Source organism: Squalius cephalus (genome assembly GCF_949319135.1).
Source record: "Squalius cephalus genome assembly, chromosome: 4".
In the NCBI taxonomy this organism is placed as follows: Eukaryota; Metazoa; Chordata; class Actinopteri; order Cypriniformes; family Leuciscidae; genus Squalius; species Squalius cephalus.
In genome coordinates, this window is record NC_137125.1 from 53,362,619 (window position 1) to 53,382,705 (window position 20,087).

The following is a 20,087-nucleotide window of genomic DNA, read 5'->3' on the forward strand; positions in this document are numbered from 1 at the left end:
AGTCGATAACTGGAAGCTATGTTAATCTTGGAATAATACGGCCACCGTAGGAGTTAAAACGCCCTCGGAATTGAGAGGAACAGAATCTAATATTCACTGGGTAGTCATATACAATTTCACCGCTAGATGGGGGTAAAAATCACACAGTGTAGCTTTAAGTTACGCTACTTCATATTTTTGTGGAAACCATGATGCATTCTATTCTTTGATGAACCGAAAGTTCAAAAGAACAGCATTTATTTGAAATAGAAATCTTTTGTAACATTATTAATACTTTTTGAATGCTGGTGACAATTCACAGAGCCCCTAAAGGGAAATAATGGTGGAAAAATATGGGATGGAAGGAATATATTTCAATGCTTTTGCATTCTCTCGCAAATGTTTTGTGTTCCCCAAGAAACTTTGCATTTGCTTGCTAAACTTTTGAGTTCTTTGTGAGTGAATGCAAAGTTTCTCGGTTTCTCAGATAACGCAAAAAGCATTGACAAATATTTTTTGCTCCCTTCTCATAGTGTTTTCCTTCACCATGTCCCTTTTGGGGCTCCATAGCAATCAATTATTAATTAAACTAATTATTTGTTAGTAACCAGAAAATCGATATTTAGCAAAACGATATTTAGAACTAGATAATGATTTAAATAAATATAAAAAGGAAAACCTGAAAATATCAGGGAATTTAAAATTGTGATTACCAAGCTGAAGGAAATAAAACCTTAAAGGGCTCTATTTTAACGATCTGAAACGCAAGTATTAAACGTGAAACGCAAGTAACTTTGTGGGCGGGTCTCTGGCGTTGTTGCTATAACACCGGCGGGATAAATGACTCTTGCGCTCGACGCAAATCTAAAATGGGTTGGTCTAAACGTGAAATAAACCAATCAGAGCGTCATCTCACATTCCCTTTAAGAGCAGGGGTGCTTGTTCCATGGCGGATTGCTATTATAACGGCGGATTTGCAGGAGCGGTTCACAGCCGAGGAGACCGACGTTCTCGTCAGGGCCGTAAAACACAGAGAAGTGACATTGGGGATGGAGAAACACACCCAAATTAGCTTCGGTTAAACAGGCGTATAATAATTTGGGTAAATGTGTAAGCTAGATTTATGCCTATTTTTTCACATCTTCATGGACACCACAATGATTTCCCTCGTTTGGAATATTTTTCCTTGTAATTATGTATGGTTTGCAAAAATGTGAACTGCTGCGTCTGTGTAGAGTAGAGAAGCAAAGTGTATGTGCGTTGTGCACACGCTACATTCTGGCCAAGCATGCGCCCTTAAAATAGCATCTGAATAACGCGCCACTGACTTTAGACGAGGTTTCTCCTGGTCAGTGGCGGAATTGTTTTCTGAAACTGCAAAATAGCACCAGGGAACGTTTGCACCGGAACACGCCTCCTCTTTTCGCTGAACCGCCCCCGGGAGCGCAAGTTCATTCCCTAATTTACCGACGTGCGTCTGTGGAGGGAAAAGTCCGCTGTGCGTCGGGTGCAAACTAGGAATGATACATGCGTCGGTGTACAAAGTCAATTGCGCTGGGTGCAATATAGGGCCCGAAAAGTCACAGTAAATCATAAAAAATTCAATAGTGAATCTATTTTTTCCCCCTGCTTTTAGTGAACTAGTTCTGGCTATAAATGAGTTTTGTGAGTGCAATCTCTATAAAATGATTTATTTTTATTTTTTTTTAACTGGAAAACAATATAAAAAGACATGGAAAATCATGAAAATGTCATGGAATATCTTTTCATTTTTATTTAATGATCCTTTTGTTGTAGGCAAAAAAAAACAAAAAAAACTTGGGTGTATTCAACTAAACTGGTCAACAATCTTACTGTCATTTCAATAGAAAAAAGTTCTCACTGTACCTGAATTCACCCATTAGATCGCAATGCTCAGACTTAGTGGAGACATTTATTTCTGCTCTCCAATGTTGTCAGACAAGCATTGCTAATAATTAGCATCATAGTCCGACACTTAATACCGTATCCATACAGTGGCGAGTGCATCCCAGCCTCCTCCTGGTGGTTGTCTGCACTCAAGTAATCATAGCACTGTCCCTCAAGCAGCGGCTCTCGGCTTTCAGGCAACAGCTTGGGAATAGACCCACCAATTTGAGCACTTTTGTCAGAACACATTGTATAATTGTGTCTGTGGGGACAGGGATTAGACGCAGACATCCAGACAGGAATACCGCCGAGGATTTACAAATGCTCTGCCACTTAACTGACACAAATGTGTGTCATTCCTTTAGATGCTTGTCTCCTTTCCCAGTCCATAATTTTAATTATTTAATGCTACTACTACTACTAATAATAATACATTTAAAATGTATAGTGCATATACTGTTTATGTTGTTGTAGTGATTTTTTATTGTGCCAAAAAATAGCAGTTGCTGTAAGTGGTCGACCAATCACAACAGACTGGGTCATCTGACCAATCAGAGCAGAGTAGACCAATCACAACAGACTGGGCCATCTGACCAATCAGAGCAGAGTAGACCAATCCCGAACAGACTGGGCCATCTGACCAATCAGAGTAGAGTAGACCAATCAGAACAGACTGGGCCATCTGACCAATCAGAGTAGAGTAGACCAATCCCGAACAGACTGGGCCATCTGACCAATCAGAGCAGAGTAGACCAATCACAACAGACTGGGCCATCTGACCAATCAGAGTAGAGTAGACCAATCACAACAGACTGGGCCATCTGACCAATCAGAGCAGAGTAGACCAATCCCGAACAGACTGGGCCATCTGACCAATCAGAGCAGAGTAGACCAAACACAACAGACTGGGCCATCTGACCAATCAGAGTAGAGTAGACCAATCACAACAGACTGAGCCATCTGACCAATCAGAGCAGAGTAGACCAATCACAACAGACTGGGCCATCTGACCAATCAGAGTAGAGTAGACCAATCAGAACAGACTGGGCCATCTGACCAATCAGAGTAGAGTAGACCAATCACAACAGACTGAGCCATCTGACCAATCAGAGCAGAGTAGACCAATCACAACAGACTGGGCCATCTGACCAATCAGAGTAGAGTAGACCAATCACAACAGACTGAGCCATCTGACCAATCAGAGCAGAGTAGACCAATCCCGAACAGACTGGGCCATCTGACCAATCAGAGCAGAGTAGGCTCTCAGAAAGGCGGGGTTTCGAGAGACCATATCCTTGATTGAAGCATTTCAGACACTGTGAGAAAAGGATGCATATAAACCTATTGTATGAGACTTTATGTATGAGGCACTTTAACAATAAACAATAGTATATTTTTAACTTAACATTAACCTAGATTATCAAATGCTGTAAAAAATGATTGCTCATTTTTAATTAATGTTACCTAATGTATGATGCTTAATGTTAATCAATTAAACCTTAATGTAAAGTGTTACCAAAATAATGTGTACTGTATGATTTTTACAAGAACAATTTAAAATACTATTTCAGTCTTTCTACTTCAAAACTTTTCCATTGTTATTTTGCATTTCTCTGTAATTCATTCCTTCAGATTCTTATCGCTTTCTTTTCCTCTCCTCTCTCTCCTCAGCGTTCGATCGCTACTTCCGCAGTCGCTCGCTCTCCAACAACAGAAGGAATGTGTGGTTTGCCGAATTCTGGGAGGAGAACTTCGGATGCAAGCTCGGGATGCACGGAAAACGGCCCGGAAGCCTGAAAAAGTGCACCGGTAAGATGTGTTTGTGTTCGAGACATTATTTATTTAGGTCAGCCACTCATCTCTGAAAGAGAAAAAGGAAGATGCAACAAAAGCCAAATGGCTTCGAGAGGACAGGAAGTGACACGTCTCTTCAGGGCTGTCAGGTGCCCGTGCTCGAGCCGTCAATGCAAACAATAGTGTCCAGTGTCTGACTTCATCCTTACTCTCCTCTCTCCTGTCCTAAAGGTCTAAGTGTGCCCGGATTGACAGTCTAACACAACTGAACAGAAGGCACGTTTATGGGTTCATTAACTGCCGAACCACACATTTGTTTCACTCGTTAGTTTCTCTGACAATGTTCGAATGTCGCTTGTGTTGCGACTGTAAATTTCCACACCCACCATTCTGTGGGGAATTGATTGGATGGTTGTGGTTCGCTATTGGCTGATGTCATGTGAGTGACAGGTAGAGCCCCGCCCTCATCAAGAGATGATGTCACTGCAGGAGGGAGGGGAAGTTATTCTGATTCAAGATTATGATGCACATGAATGAAAAAAATTATAATAATGATGTGCACGGAAAAATAATTTATAATATATATTGCATTATTCCATAAAAAAATAATATGACTTGGTATGTCATAAGTTTGACTTTTATATAACACCATGTATTAACTGATATGCAACTGTATTCCTTTGAATGCAATGCAAGTAGCTTTGGTTAAAATTCATAAGTGTGAAGTCTGTCAATTTGAATTTCATGGCGACTTTAATAAAAATATAGATAACCAGTATTAGTATTTTTAAAAACAATATAGGCTGATCTCTACAGTAACTGTGACCGTATGCCAGGGGGAATGTTGTATTGTTACAACAATTGGGATGCAATCTGCTGTCAGCCTGGAGCTGCCTGTCGACACACACACACACACACACACACACACACACACACACACACACACACACACACACACACACACACACACGGCGGTCAGATGGAGAGGAAGCTCAGTGTGTGGCGTGAGTCACTGTGCTAATCTGAGGGGAACACAGAGTGTGTGATCTGGTCTACCTGAGTCCTGCGACCTCGTCCCACAACATGAGCTCACACAAACCCGGGTCAGAATCACAGTGACCGTCAGCAGAACCTGAACATCAGCCTTGACCTCCAGCACTCCAGTTCAGATAATGCAGACGCTGACGCAGGCTTTCAGAGGTTACTGTAGCTGAGTTGAGTTGAGTTGTGTGTGTGTGTGTGTGTGTGTGTGTGTGTGTGTGCGGGGGGAGGGTCCTGGTCCTGGTCCTGGTCCTGGTCCTGGTAAACCCTATATAATGGGGACCTTGACCTTGTGGGGACATTTTTTGGTTCACATGAGGAAAACAGCTTATAAATCATACTAAATTATGTTTTTTGAAAATGTAAAAATGCAGAAAGTTTTCTGTGTTGGTTTAGGGGTCGGGTTAGTGTGTGTGTGTGTGTGTGTGTGTGTGTGTGTGTGTGATGGGTAGGTGTAGGGGTCGGGTTAGTGTGTGTGAGTGTGAGTATGTGTGTGTGTGATGGGTAGGTGTAGGGGTCGGGTTAGTGTGTGTGAGTGTGAGTATGTGTGTGTGTGATGGGTAGGTGTAGGGGTCGGGTTAGTGTGTGTGAGTGTGAGTATGTGTGTGTGTGATGGGTAGGTGTAGGGGTCGGGTTAGTGTGTGTGAGTGTGAGTATGTGTGTGTGTGATGGGTAGGTTTAGGGGTCGGGTTAGTGTGTGTGAGTATGTGTGTGTGTGTGATGGGTAGGTTTAGGGGTCGGGTTAGTGTGTGTGTGTGTGAGTATGTGTGTGTGTGTGATGGTAGGTTTAGGGGTCGGGTTAGTGTTCATGTTTTTCTATACTGGTGGGGACTTCAACCTGAATGCACACAGACTCATGGGGACTCGTGTCACAGTGGGGACCTAAATAGAGGTCCCCATGGGTAAACAAGCTTATAAATCATACAGAATGAGTATTTTTGGAAAATTAAAAATGCAGAAAGTTTTGTGTGATGGGTAGGGTTAGGGGTAGGGTTAGTGTAAGGAGATAGAATATACCGCTTGTACAGTATAAAAACCATTAAGTCTATGCAGAGTCCCCACAAAGATAGTGAACCAGACATGTGTGTGTGTGTGTGTGTGTTTGTGTGTGTCATTTTGAATGATAATACATTACTTTGCATTACTTTGCGTGTGTGCGTGCATGTTAATGCAGGATAATATAAGTGTGTGTGCATTATATCAACTACAAAATGATATTCTTACTCGGTATCTTTGACTTGTTTTACAGTACAAATATTAAATCAAGATGGATTTACTTGAGACGCAAAATGACTTAAAGGGTTAGTTCAGCCAAAAATGAAAATATATTCACCCACATGTCGTTCCAATCCCATAAGATTTATTTTCATCTTCATAACACAAATGAAGCTGAGATTTCAGTCCCTCCATTGAAAGCCTATTCACCCCAAACTCTAATGCTTCAAAAGTGTTCAAAAAATGTACATGTGAATTGAGCGGTTTAATCCAAGTCTTCTGAAAAGACACGATCACTTTATATGATGAATAGGTTTAATTGAGGCTTTTATGAACACTGATCAGCAAAAACACACATATATATTTAGCTGGAGACCAACTGTGGCTTTTCCTCCTGTACCTTTAAGGCTTGGATACTGTATGTAAATTACCTTTATTGGGAAAGACTAATGTTGTAAATTGGCTGAATCCTGCACAGGTGATAATATGCAAATGTGCATTCATTAATATGTTAATGAGCTTGTGCAGCACAGTTGTGGATGGACTGGAGATTTTTATATACAGCACATCAAACTTTTATTATTTCAAACGAGCAAGAAAATCCACAGTGCGCCCTGCTATCTGATACTAAACGAAATAAAAACTCAGCAGAGCTGCTATTAAATCTACAGTAAAGAGGAGAGTGAGAGTTGCAGTTGAGTAGTAAGAAAGCCATTGTGAGTGACAGAAGATTTGAATGTACGCTTGGAAAAGCGCACAGGGGAACGAACGCAACCCTTTCATATTAGGAAACTTCCGCCCCTTCTGAGAGAACGTGCTTGACATAATGAACATAATTATACCATCACACACACCGCCAGCACTCATATTCTGTGACGTCTCAGTCGTTCGCAGTATCAGTTGTTTTTCGCACTCAAACACAGCAACGGCACCATTAGCGGAAAAGCTTCATCACACGCTTTCTTCAAACAAACGAACAAAAGCACCACAGCAGTTCTCAGCAAAGCAGCCGCTCTTTAACAAGTTGAAGCAGGTTCATTTTGCTGAATGCAATGATATAAGAATTTGTTTAGCAGGTGATTATCAAACAAAGAGGAGAATTCTCAGATATGTACATCAGCTTTTTAAAATTGTAATAATATTTGAATGTTTTTACTTATTTTTGATCACATAAATGCAGCCTTGGTGAGCAGAAGAGACTTCTTTTTTTAAATATATGTGTGTATATATATATATATATATATATATATATATATATATATATATATATATGAAGAGTTCAGATGCAAAAGCCTCTAAGTGCCATCTGAAATTTTCTTCTAGAATGATCATTTTTATCAAGCTCGTATATTTAAGTTCAGTAATTTCACTTAAATGACAATTAATAGGTAATTTGCATTACCATTTAATTGAAATTATTGAACTTAAATATACGAGCTTGATGAAAATTATCATTCTAGAAGAAAATTTCAGATGGCACTTAGAGGCTTTTGCATCTGAACTCTTCATATATATATATATGAATGTGTGTGTGTGTGTGTGTGTGTGTATATATAACTTAATTATTAAAAAAAAAATTGATTTTGTATCTGTGTTTTAACAGACTAGGTGTGTCTTTATGTGTTAAAAATAATGTTTGCATAATGAATAATGACAGGTTTAACTTTCAAATTGATATTGTTTTGCTCAGTCATTATGAAGCCTCCATCTACTTCTAATTGCATGTGTAAATGTTATCGACAGACTGCCAGAGCTGATGCAAACCTCTCTGCGCTCTCTACTCTCCCATGATAATGCACACAGTAACTCAAGCCACGAGGCCACTGCCACACACTAAAAGAAAAGAAACACACTGCTGGTTGTGTGTGCAGAATTACAGCTGCATTTAAGCTTGCAGACTGACAGAAAACTGAGCGGAATAGAGCGCTTTTAGGGCTTGCATAGTTAAGCATCACTGTTGCTTTTGCTCAGAATTAGGCTTATGGATTTGACAAACCTAAAGTATTAAACAGCATTGCAGTGTTTGTGTTACTGGCATGCATAATTCCTCAAATCATGTGTTTTCTAGGGGAGAGGTGTGCTATTACCTTTCTAATTGGTCATATTTGTTATAAATCATGCTTTTGACTGAGTATAACAGCATTGCAACAATACTTAGGAAAGCGTTGGATTGTGGTCAGAAGAATTGCATAGCAATTTTTTCTGAATTTTCCTCAAATGTATTTATTATTTAAATATGTTATGATTATTGAAAAATGCACTTTCAAAAACAACATGATGACCAACGTTTTTACTATTAGTTGAAAAAAACGAACTATTATTATTATTATTATTATTATTATTATTATTATTATTATATTACACAATCATATATATTTGTTGGCCAAATATACAGTTTAAAAGTTTAGGGTCAGTATTTAAAAGATAATGGAAAATCTTTAATTTAAAAGAAAAGGATTTTTTTTAAATGGGGGGGGGGGGGGGGGGGGGTAATAATAAGTGTTAATAATAAAACAAATTAACACTTTTATTCAGCAAGGATGCATTAAATTGATCAAAACTGTCATTTATAATGTTAAAAAGTGTTTAAAAAAGTGTTTTTTAAACTTTCTATTCATCAAAGAATCCAACAGTTTCCAACATTGATAATAATCATAAATGTTTCTTGAGCATCAAATCATCATATTAGAATGATTTCTGAAGGATCATGTGACACTGAAGACTGGAGTAATGATGCTGAAAATTCAGCTTTGATCACAGGAATAAATTACACTTTACAATATATTGCAACAGTTATTTTAATTTGTAAACACATTTCACAATTTTACTGTGTTTTTGATCAAATAAATGCAGCCTTGGTGAGCAGAAGAAGAAAAAAAAGTAGTAGCCTATATACTTCACAATTCACCAATCATACAGTATCTAAATTGATAGAAATCAAAGGCAGATTATGTTTCTGCGAGGACTACTATCAGCTCCTGGATCCAATTCAAATCAATGTCACGCTTGACAGACTGTAAAGAGGAAAGAAACACAAACAAAAACATTACGCTGTCGCACACACTCCAATCTCATCTCTGTGTGTCGACGTGATCTTGTTAAAACCCTCCGTGTGTTTGACTGCTGCAGACGACGTAAATAACAACTAAACAAAAGAACACCTCGGTATGATGTGAAAATCTCCACAATCATGCGGCTGAAGGGAAAACAGGACCACGATTTCATCACCTCACATGTCAACACTAATGCGTATCCAACACATTTACAGCTTTTTTACTCTTCATAGAAAACTTGCAGTCGGTCACAGACCTGTCAGCGCAAAAAAGCTCTTTCATCACAACCAGAGACGCTCCAGCCAGGTTGAAGTGTGTTTTCAAATATTGATGAACTTATCTTGTAGAAAGCTCTCCTGTCAGGCTATCAGCGCTTCTACACAGCCATGACATTAAATACAACACACACTAGACCTTCAATACCGCTGTTTCCTAAATAAAGCCATCGATTGCCCAGCGTCAATATGTCTAATGATGGAAGACAGTGACGCTGAAACGCCAGGCTTGTCTGTAATGAAGCTGCGGATGGTGTCTCGTTCGGTCATTGAGTGAGTAAACAAGGGCTGTTAGTTGAAACACCCAGACGAACACAAACACGAGTGTCAAGAGCGCTCGTGCTCTTATTAATAAGAGCTGGGTGGATTCGTCACCTCTGCATCATCAACACGGAAAACAATCATCCGGTGAGGAATCCATCGCGAGGCGCGTGTCGCGGTGACACGGATCATGGCAGGTGTAATTAAACAGCCTGATTGCTTGTAAAGAAAGACTCAGATGGAGACGAGAGAACGCCTGGGAAATGTATTCATAGACTGGAATAGTCAAATCAAAGCAAATATCCAATCACATTTAAACTCATGTCTTGCCTTCTGAAATGTTACCTCAAAAATTACCAGTAGCTACTTTAATAAACATGATTTGCATCTAAAAACGTATTACTTCTATTATATTGAATTAATTATGTGCACTCAGGGCCTAAAACGCCTGCCAATGGCCAGTTTACCGGCAATGAAACTGTTTATGCAAAAACTATTACCAAAATTTTAGATAGCAATGAAAATTCACAGTTTTCTATTCCAATTTCGATACCACAGCTAAAACGACAAGCCTAACTAATATAAATGTAAGACATTATTAAAGACAAGTAACAGTAGTTTTCAGATAGAGACATTGAATAAAGTAATCAAATGTAAAATAACACTGGATAGTCTTCACTGGATAAAAAAACAAATTAATCCTTATTAAAGTTTCAGAAGTTATTCAGTCAAGAGCAGCGAGTCATTTTTATTCTTTGCCTTTTGTTGTTTATTAACATTAAAAACACAGAGAGCTGCAGAAATATTAGGCTGCTGTCACTTTAAGAGTGAATGCACGGATCCAATACACTGATACTGATACACATGCGTTGTCTTTCTCCAGTGTCTACGTTCACTTAAGCCATAACCGGCAGTGTTTGCTAGGATACTCGCTGAGACAGGCAGTTTTATAACCTCATTTTGTGTGAATTTGACCATTCAAGCGCAAGAAGACGCAGCTTTCTGTGTGCGCGCTTCGGGTGTTTAAACTTCCCACACACGCGTGAGTAACAGATTGAGCTCCCTATCGCTCCTTCTTGCACTTGAATATTTAAATGGGCAATTCTTAAACTTTGGTGAATGTGCAGCGCTGGCCTGTGCACCGTCCCGAGCATCGTTCATGTTCTCACAACATTGCATTGTTAGAATTAGGGCTGCACGATTATGACAAAAATCATAATTGTCGATTATTCCTGATACAATTTACATTGAATGATGTTTTGAATAGCTTTATGCCATTGTTTGAAGCCACTGCATGACATATTGTTATATCAAAATAAACCAGCTGAAAACACTCTTCCTGGAAAACGTTTATTTTTGCTTTTCTATAGCATTAAGCCTCAAATGTCAAAAAAAAAATAATAAAAAAAATAATAATAATTATATATAATATATATATATATGTATAAAACAATTCAAGAAACCAAACCAAAGTAGGCCTAAATATATGCATGGTATATTATAATGTTATATTAAAACAAAAAAACAAAAAACAATGGGGAAAACCCTTAAGATAAGCTGTAGAAAGAACAACAACACATCTTAAGCACACAGAATAATGTAAGTGAACTTTTTTTTGTAATTGCACCTTTAAACGATTACATAATTGTGGCATCTGTAATTGTAATCGCGATTACAAATTCGATTAATTGTGCAGCCCTAGTTAGAAGTTATAAAAAATATTACCAGCCAACTAACGATTGACATCATTTCATACTCACCAACGTCGCTTTTAAAGTTTTTTTATTTTTATTTACTTTTTAAAAGAAGTCTCTTTTGCTCACCAAGGCTGCATTTATTTGATCATAAACACAGTAAAAACTATAATATTGTAAAATATTATTATTAATTAAAATAACTGTTTTCTATAAGAATATCTTTTTTTCAGAAATCATTCTAATATGCTGATTTGCGTCTCAAAAAACATTTCTGATCATCATCAATGTTGAAAACAGTTGTGCTAATTAAAAAATCCTTTGATGATTACAAAGATCAAAAGCGTTTATTTGAAATAGAAATCTTTTGTAACATTATAAATGTCACTTTTGATCAATTTAATGCATCCTTGCTGTATAAAAGTATTAATTAATTAAAAAAAAGATACATAAATGAATGATAAGTGTATATTATAATAGTATATGTTAGTTTTAATTCATCTGTTACATTAATAATCTGAAACACACATGCATGTTGCTGATCTGATTAACCCCTGAAGGGCCGTTTGAGACGTGTGTGTGTTGGTCGTTTAAAACCCTTCACAGACTGACCTACAATTCTGAACTCCTTGTCCTGTTGGTCAGAAAGTCTGACAGCGATTTGCACTGACAAATTCAGAGTCATCAGCGGCGATAACCACTTGTGATGTGACAGGTTCAGCAGAGTCTGATGTTTCTGCAGTAGAAATGCTATCTTTAACTTTGGAGCTGCTGTTGTAGTGTCACTTGTGTGGTTTATTTCTGTTTAATCCGAAACAAGAGAATGCTAAAGTGAATAAACCCCATGTGCATCTGATAAAAAGTCAAAGAAACGTGTCTTCATCTCCCTATAGAAAACACGACTATTAGCTCTCAGTGGGAAACAGGCATGGTGTCATTAGCTGAACGATGGAAGTTTGTCTTTCTCTGCTTTTCCCCCGTTCGTTCGGAGGGTTTCGTGGTTCATCATCACACGCCAGACTCATTGATCTCTCAGACATGAGAGCGCTCGTCTTCAGACAGAGGACGTATAATGGAGTAAAGGGTTTTGAAGACGGCAGGCGGTGTTTGGAGGATCGTGCTGTGAATGCTAAAGGCGCTCGATTACCCATCATGCACTGCGAATCACGCTGGAAATCACATGCTTGGCTTTTATCACATCATCTTCTGACTTTGTGACATGCACTTACTGTTCAGATGTGTGTCTCTTTTATGTTTCTGTAACACCAAGCGTTGTGAAGCCTCTCAGTGCTGCACTTGCTATAACTTGGCACCATTTAGAGCAATTTTGGCCATTTCATGGAAAAAACAAGAGAATAATTCAGAAACGCTGTGTATTTTCCTCTTTCCAAGTGCTGAAGGTTACTATCATTAAAGCACATCCTCTTCACATTTCGCTAGATTAGTTAGATTTTGCAAGAAGAAAAGGAAGATTTTTTTAAAATGTTTTAAATGTTACATTAGGTATTTTCATGTTTTCATTTACATTTGTTTTGTAATACCTGTGATTTTTAATGATGATTTAATTTTTTTTCTGTAAAACTTTTATTCACTGTTATCATTAAAATACAACAATACATAGGACTTTTTTATTTGAATCAGCATACTACCATTTATTAAAATAAAGTTATTTAAATGAAGTAAAAATAAATAAAATAATATGATAAATAAAATAAATAAAAATGTAAACTTTAAATTTAAATGTTATTATATATGCAATATATAATTATGAAATATTATACAAAATATTATTATATATACTACACTATTATTGGTTCTTATTTAGTTTAGTTTTATTGTATTTTAAATGTAATTTAATTTAAACAAACTACACATTTCAAATATATATAGATAGATACAGTGTATATATATATCTCATTACATTAATATTTATATTAATGTTCTTAGTAATTAGTTAATATTGTTATTGTTGTTATTATTTAGTTTTGTTTTATTGTACTTTAAATTGATTTTACTTTTTAATTGTATTGTAGCTTACATTTTATTTTATCTTTATTTCATTTATTTATTATACTATTTATTTGATTTAAAACAATAAAAAATTGAGATGGTGATGTGCGAAACTGGCATAAAGTTCCTTTTCAATGTGTTTTCTCATTTCGTTCTTCAGATTTTGAAGTAAAATATGACTTGGACGTGTTTCATGTGTTTTTTTCCTTCTATTTCTCCATTTCACCTCGTGGTGTGTGAGTGATGAATGGGCTCAGTCTGTCAGTGTGAGAGTCCTCTGCTGGAGTGTGTAATTTATTACCCTGAGTGAGTGGTAATTAAAAGCCAGCATCCTCAGTTGGGACTCTCACCTCGCTGAGGAACAGGAAGTCTAAGTGAACAAACAGCCTTGACTTCCTCTTCTGACACGACGGATCCGACTCCTGTGAGATTGGCGTCGGTCTCGCATCCCTGGAAAACTTTATCCCTGCAAACCCTGGAGAGCACAAGGTGGCAGAACCTCAGCCGCAACTCTTAATGCGATTTCACGCTCCGTATTATTGCCAACGATAACACTAGTCTCCGGTGCCATGCCGTGCTTTGACTCTTTCTTCGACCGGGCGAGCACTTACACAATGACTAACCTGCTGAAAAGAGGAGAACGCTTTGAAATAAAATAACAGTTGTCTGAATGTGTTTAGCCTTTCCTCACATGAATCAAAGCTGTTTAAAGTCCTGTATTGCACTGGCGACAGCACACCGTGAGCTGTAATGGCTCGGGGAAAGAGGGCACCGGGTCTCGGGCAGCGTGAGTGTCAGTCTCATTTTGAAGTTCAGGAATCCCATCAGCTTGGAGAATTTGCAGTGATGGGTTGAGAAATGTGCTCCCCGGTGGCAAACCGGATCGGCTGTCTGGACCTCGGTCAGATTCAGGGGCTTTTTTGGGGTTATTTTGCAGGCGAAACTGTGAAACGCTGCCTTTTCTGGTTTGATTATATTACATTTATCATTTAAAGTGTTTAAATGTTTGCATCTCAAACTAAGTTTTATATATGTGAGATTATAATTAGTGTCTCTATTGTAATCTCTCATGCTTATTATTCTTCCGGACATAAATTTGGCGTGTAACTCGTCCAATCGTGTGGCTTGATATGACTTTTATAATCGATCGGGCTTATGATGTTCGTCCTGGTGGGAGGGAAAACTGGGTGAAAAAGTCCAATAGACTTAACATTGGCAAGAACTTTGTGAGATCGTATCTCTAGCTCAGAATGTCACGAAGATTTGTGGGTTGGGCTTATTTTGTTCAAGCAGCCAATAAGTGGTGACATAAATTCTAAAACCAGACCTAGCAACCAGTTACAGCACCCTAGCAACCACTAGACTTCCATTAAAAGATGAGAGATATCTCTGGATCAGAAAATCATAGAGTCATAGGGCCCTATTTTAACGATCTGAAACGCAAGTATCAAACGCGAAACACAAGTAACTTTGTGGGCGGATCTCGGGCGCTGTTGCTATTATACCGGCGGGATAAATGACTCTTGCGCCCGACGCAAATCTAAAATGTGTTGGTCTGAAGTCGCTTCATTACTCATAGGTGTGGTTTGGGCGTAACGTGAAATAAACCAATCAGAGCGTCATCTCACATTCCCTTTAAGAGCAGGCGCGCTTGTTCCATGGCGGATTGCTATTATAACGCCAGATTTGCCAGGAGCGGTTCACAGCCGAGGAGACCGACGTTCTCATCAGGGCCGTAAAACACAGAGAAGTGACATTGTATGAGGATTAGGGATGTCAATTTTCACAAATTCCCATGATCGATCGTCATTTAAATTAACGATCAATTAATCGATTAATCGTTAGCCGTAATACTGCAATATGCGTCTACTGCAGTGACTATGGCCAACAGCATGCCTGTCTGCAAATGTTGCTCAAAACGCTATGTTCCTCACCAAATCAATGAGAATGGTTTTAAATATAAATAAAGGGCTAGTAGGATTGTAAAATGTTTCGATGTGATTGATAATTAAATTAATTATTTAATAATCAAATATAATTAACTACTAATACAACGTGTCACCAACGCTGCCTCGTATGCGCTTATAATGTGTGACTGTTGTGGACGCGCTCTTCCTGGAACAACTGCACGCGCTGAATGAATCTGCTGCCGTTAAACTGGAGCACTTTGCTAGCACATTATTTATCTAAAAGAAACGCATCCTATATGAGATTAATCAGATATATTCAAAATAAACATAATATTACAAATTATATCTGCACAAAATGACGCAAATTCATGCACAAACTGTGATTGATTGAACTAAGTTACGTGCCATTCATTCAGAACTACTCATGTTGTGGACGCGCTCTTCCTGGAGCAACGCGACACGGCAACTAAACCCAAATAATTCACGTTTTATTACAGTATTGTTCTCTTTATAATGTTATGTAATATTACAGTCCCAATAGTCATTATTAGTCGTGCACTGCCGTTTGAGCTGCGCGCGCTGAAGCTGACGCTTTACTACAGAGTTAATTCTTAACCAAACGCATCCAATATGAGATAAATCAGATATATATAGGCATAAACAAAATAAACAGTATTACAACTTACATTTGCACAAAACAAAAGGCTGCGAATACACACGCAAACTTATAGTCATGATGAAGGTGTAAAATGGTCCCAAACATAACTCCGGCGCGCTCGCTTTACATGTTTCGCGGTTGAGCAGCGCGCACGCGCATGAAGACCTGCTTAATCGATGATCGATAAGTTGTATCGATTAAACGTATTGTCGACAATTAATCGATCGCCGATTAATCGTTGACATCCCTAATAGGGATGGAGAAACACACCCAGATTAGCTTCGGTTAAACAGGCGTATAATAATTTGGGTAAATGTGTAAGCTAGATTTATGCCTATTTTTTCACATCTTCATGGACACCACAATGATTTCCCTCGTGTGGAATATTTTTCCTTGTAATTATGTATGGTTTGCAAAAATGTGAACTGCTGCGTCTGTGTAGAGTAGAGAAGCAAAGTGTATGCGCGTTGTGCACACGCTACATTATGGCCAAGCATGCGCCCTTAAAATAGCATTTGAACGCACCATTGAATAACGCGCCACTGACTTTAGACGAGGTTTTTCCTGGTCAGTGGAGGAATTGTTTTCTGAAACTGCAAAATAGCACCAGGGAACGTTTGCGCCAGAACACGCCTCCTCTTTTCACTGAACCGCCCCCGGGAGCGCAAGTTCATTCCCTAATTTACCGACGTGCGTCTGTGGAGGGAAGAGTCCGCTGTGTGTCGGGTGCAAAATAGGAATGATACATGCGTCAGTTGCGCTGGGTGCAAGATAGGGCCCTTAATGTTTTTACTCAGCTCCTCTAGTTTCACTTCTACTGGTTCCTATTACTAAGTTCCTATAATTACCTGGTGTGAAAACCCCTATAGAGACCTGTGGGTGGGCTCTTTCAATAGTCTTTTTAGATTGACTCAGATAGTGATTGTGTGTCATTTGTTTGCACATGCAACAATGTATTTGTTATTTTAGCTTTAACCACATGACTTTAACCAGCCCTGAACACTTCAGCTCAAGTGCTGCTGTTGACAAAGACAGGTTTGGATGTTTTTCCAAGCTTGGCCTGAGTAATGTAGTCAGATGTGCATATATTATGTAGCAAAAGTGTCCTCATTAGCATAAGATAGCATATAGAATGGTGATTATTGTCTCAATGTTGGCACACACGGCGTAATTCAGTGTGAGAGTTGCATAAGTTGGAAGCCGGACAATTTGTGCATATTCATGACACTGCCAGTCATTACGGTGAGCACAATCTTCTTCCTTTTCTATGATATTGTCAGCCTGCGACAAACTCTAGTGAGAGAGGAAAGTACTGGTGTTTTTAACAGTAGTAGTCTCCAGAAATGGAAGCGAAATGAAAGGGAGGGAATTTAATTTGTGCCAGTAATTGACATTTAATTTAGACTCTTGTTCGTCTCATTAAGCTGTCCGTCATCCGTGCTGTCATCAAACACTCAATAAACGTCAGTTTGTTTCCTCTAGTCCTGCTCAACAGAGACACAGAACAGCCTTAATCAACATAAAAACAGGACATTGTTCTGTGATTATTGTTTGATCACTCAAACCCCCTCAGCTCCAGCTCTGCACCCAAGGCAACATGTGAACTTCTGGATCGTGGCACTGCTAGTATTGCCGTCTTAGGGTTAATCGCTCACGTTTCCTCATTTGTAAGTCATTTTGGATGAAAGCATCTGATGAACAAAATAAATATGCAAGGTTGTTCAGAATACTAGCTCACTACCTGTGGAGTATGCAGTGTATAGGCTTTTATTTTTTACATGTGAGTAGTTTCCATAATTTCTATATTATATTATATTATATTATATTATATTATATTATATTATATTATATTATATTATATTATATTATACAGTGCTGTCAGATTGATTATTCACAATTAATCGCACCTAGCAAACATTTTGTATGTATATATATATATATATATATATATATATATATATATATATATATATATATATATATATATATATATATATGAAGAGTTCAGATGCAAAAGCCTCTAAGTGCCATCTGAAATTTTCTTCTAGAATGATCATTTTTATCAAGCTCGTTTATTTAAGTTCAGTAATTTCACTTAAATGGCAATTAATAGGTAATTTCCATTGCCATTTAAGTGAAATTACTGAACTTAAATATGAGCTTCATAAAAAGATCATTCTAGAAGAAAATTTCAGATGGCACTTAGAGGCTTTTGCATCTGAACTCTTCATATATATATATATATATATATATATATATATATATATAAACTTTTATGTTAGATGTGACTAATCACGATTAATCAAATTGACAGCACTAATTATATTATATTATATTATATTATATTATATTATATTATATTATATTATATAATATTATATTATATTATATTATATTATATTATATTATATTATATTATATTATATTATATTATATTATATTAGGCTACACTTTATTGTAATGGTACTTGTTTCAGTGTAATAATTATACATTTTGTGTTTCCCCGTTTTGTGTCATAGGACTCTTATTTTGATATGTAGTTCCTGTCCTCATGGTTTCTGTGTTTTACATCCTGTGTTTGCCTTGTTTCCTTAGTCCCTGGTTTGTTTCCATAGTTACCCTTATTTATCTGCATAGCTACTCACTCTCACCTGTTCCTTGTTCCAGCCATTGTTATCTTGTGTATTTAAACCCCAGTGTTTCCCATGTTCTTTTTTTGGAACAGGAATCGTAACATAAGTACTGAGTAATATTAATTAACTACATGTTTACATTATTTATTATATTTTATTTATTTAAAATATTCAAACTGAGTATTTTGCATTTTTATCTAGTTTTGTGTCAACTTTTGGTGCGTAAAATGTTACAAATTTTTAAATCTGTCATTACTTCTGGTTTGAAGGTCAATTCGAGAGCATTGCATTGTGGGATACAGTATTCCACACAGTGGCTGCATCCAAAATCGCATACTTCCTCACTACATAATAGGTGAAAAACATTATGTGACAAAAGAAGCATGTCTGAATTCACAGTACTCATAAAAGAGTCGGTAGAAAGTGCCCAGATGTCCTATACTTCTAGTGAGATTCTGAAGTGTGCATATGATGGACACTATACTATCCCATGAGGCCACGGGAGAGGGTTTGTGAATGGCAGTGAAGCGACTGGTAGGTCACATGATAATGACAACATGGCAAATGTAGAACGTCCAGATTATACACACATTCATACTGTATAGAACATACTTTTTTAGAGATTGTGAAGTAATTACTTTATGTGATTTCGGACGCAGCCACTGTCCTTTGGGTGTGTCATATTTTAGAATAATAGGTCATCTGATTATTTCACTTCTAGTATATGCAGTGCACACACTGTATATTGCAAAATAGTTTGAGTTGACAAATGTGCCAGAAATGATATCAGTCACACTTCTTAACACGTTTTCTTATTTGACTGGATTGGAAAATCGCATAAAATGTAAAGGATGAATATGAATATTGTATATTACATAATAACATCTGGTGAAATATTGAAATCATGTGACATCATGGTAGCATACTACTGTTTGAAATCATTGCATGATGCTTTACATTCTCTTTTTCTAATGGTAGGAACTATATAGTATATGCATTGCTTTCCAAACATATCTCATGACTTTTGAGTTTGAGTGTAAATGTTATGTCGTTGTGCTGTTGAAACCACAAATAAACGTGATGTCCACCTTGTTTTGACACTGGGAGTGATTTTCTCTGCTGTATTTATCACACGGTGCAGGTCAGGTAATCTGTCTGGTGTTTGGAAGACCAAATGCATCATTTTCCCATTGCTCTGAAAGCACTATAAAAGCGGATTGGATTTCATTTACAGGAGCCTATTAATTCCTCACTGACAGCAGAAGCGATGGAGGACTCCAGGTCTTGCTAATTCACCTTCATATTTTATTTATCTTTCATTGCGTCAAAAACTGTGGCGGGAGAAGAAAGATCTTCCTGGAGGCATCTGATGCTTTTGTTGAAAATACACCAACTTGGAAAGCGCTCTGGTGATTATGAGAGAAATAATCATAGATGCCTGAGCCAAATTCAATTTACGCACAACAACAGCTGGAATATTTGTTCAGAACGGCAGGCGTGATATTACTTTCGCCATCTTGAGAGATATGGAAGAACATATTTGTTTGGAAAGATCACATTCTCGCTGTTGCCTTTAACGGAGAATGTGTGCATCAGATGGCCGGCACACACACGCCTCCTCAAGGACTCGATTAGCTAATTACTCTAACGAGTGCA

General features: G+C 37.6%; 1 protein-coding gene across 2 annotated transcripts in view; it reads left to right on the top strand.

The window, feature by feature from the left end:
* The window catches only part of grm8a (glutamate receptor, metabotropic 8a), a 204,813-nt gene that overhangs the window by 137,087 nt on the left and 47,639 nt on the right, over nucleotides 1-20,087 (top strand). For both annotated transcript variants that reach the window (XM_079870081.1, XM_079870082.1), the window contains exon 6: nucleotides 3,559-3,696. In XM_079870081.1, coding sequence (XP_079726207.1) covers nucleotides 3,559-3,696 — 138 coding nt within the window. The remainder of the gene's footprint in view (nucleotides 1-3,558; nucleotides 3,697-20,087) is intronic.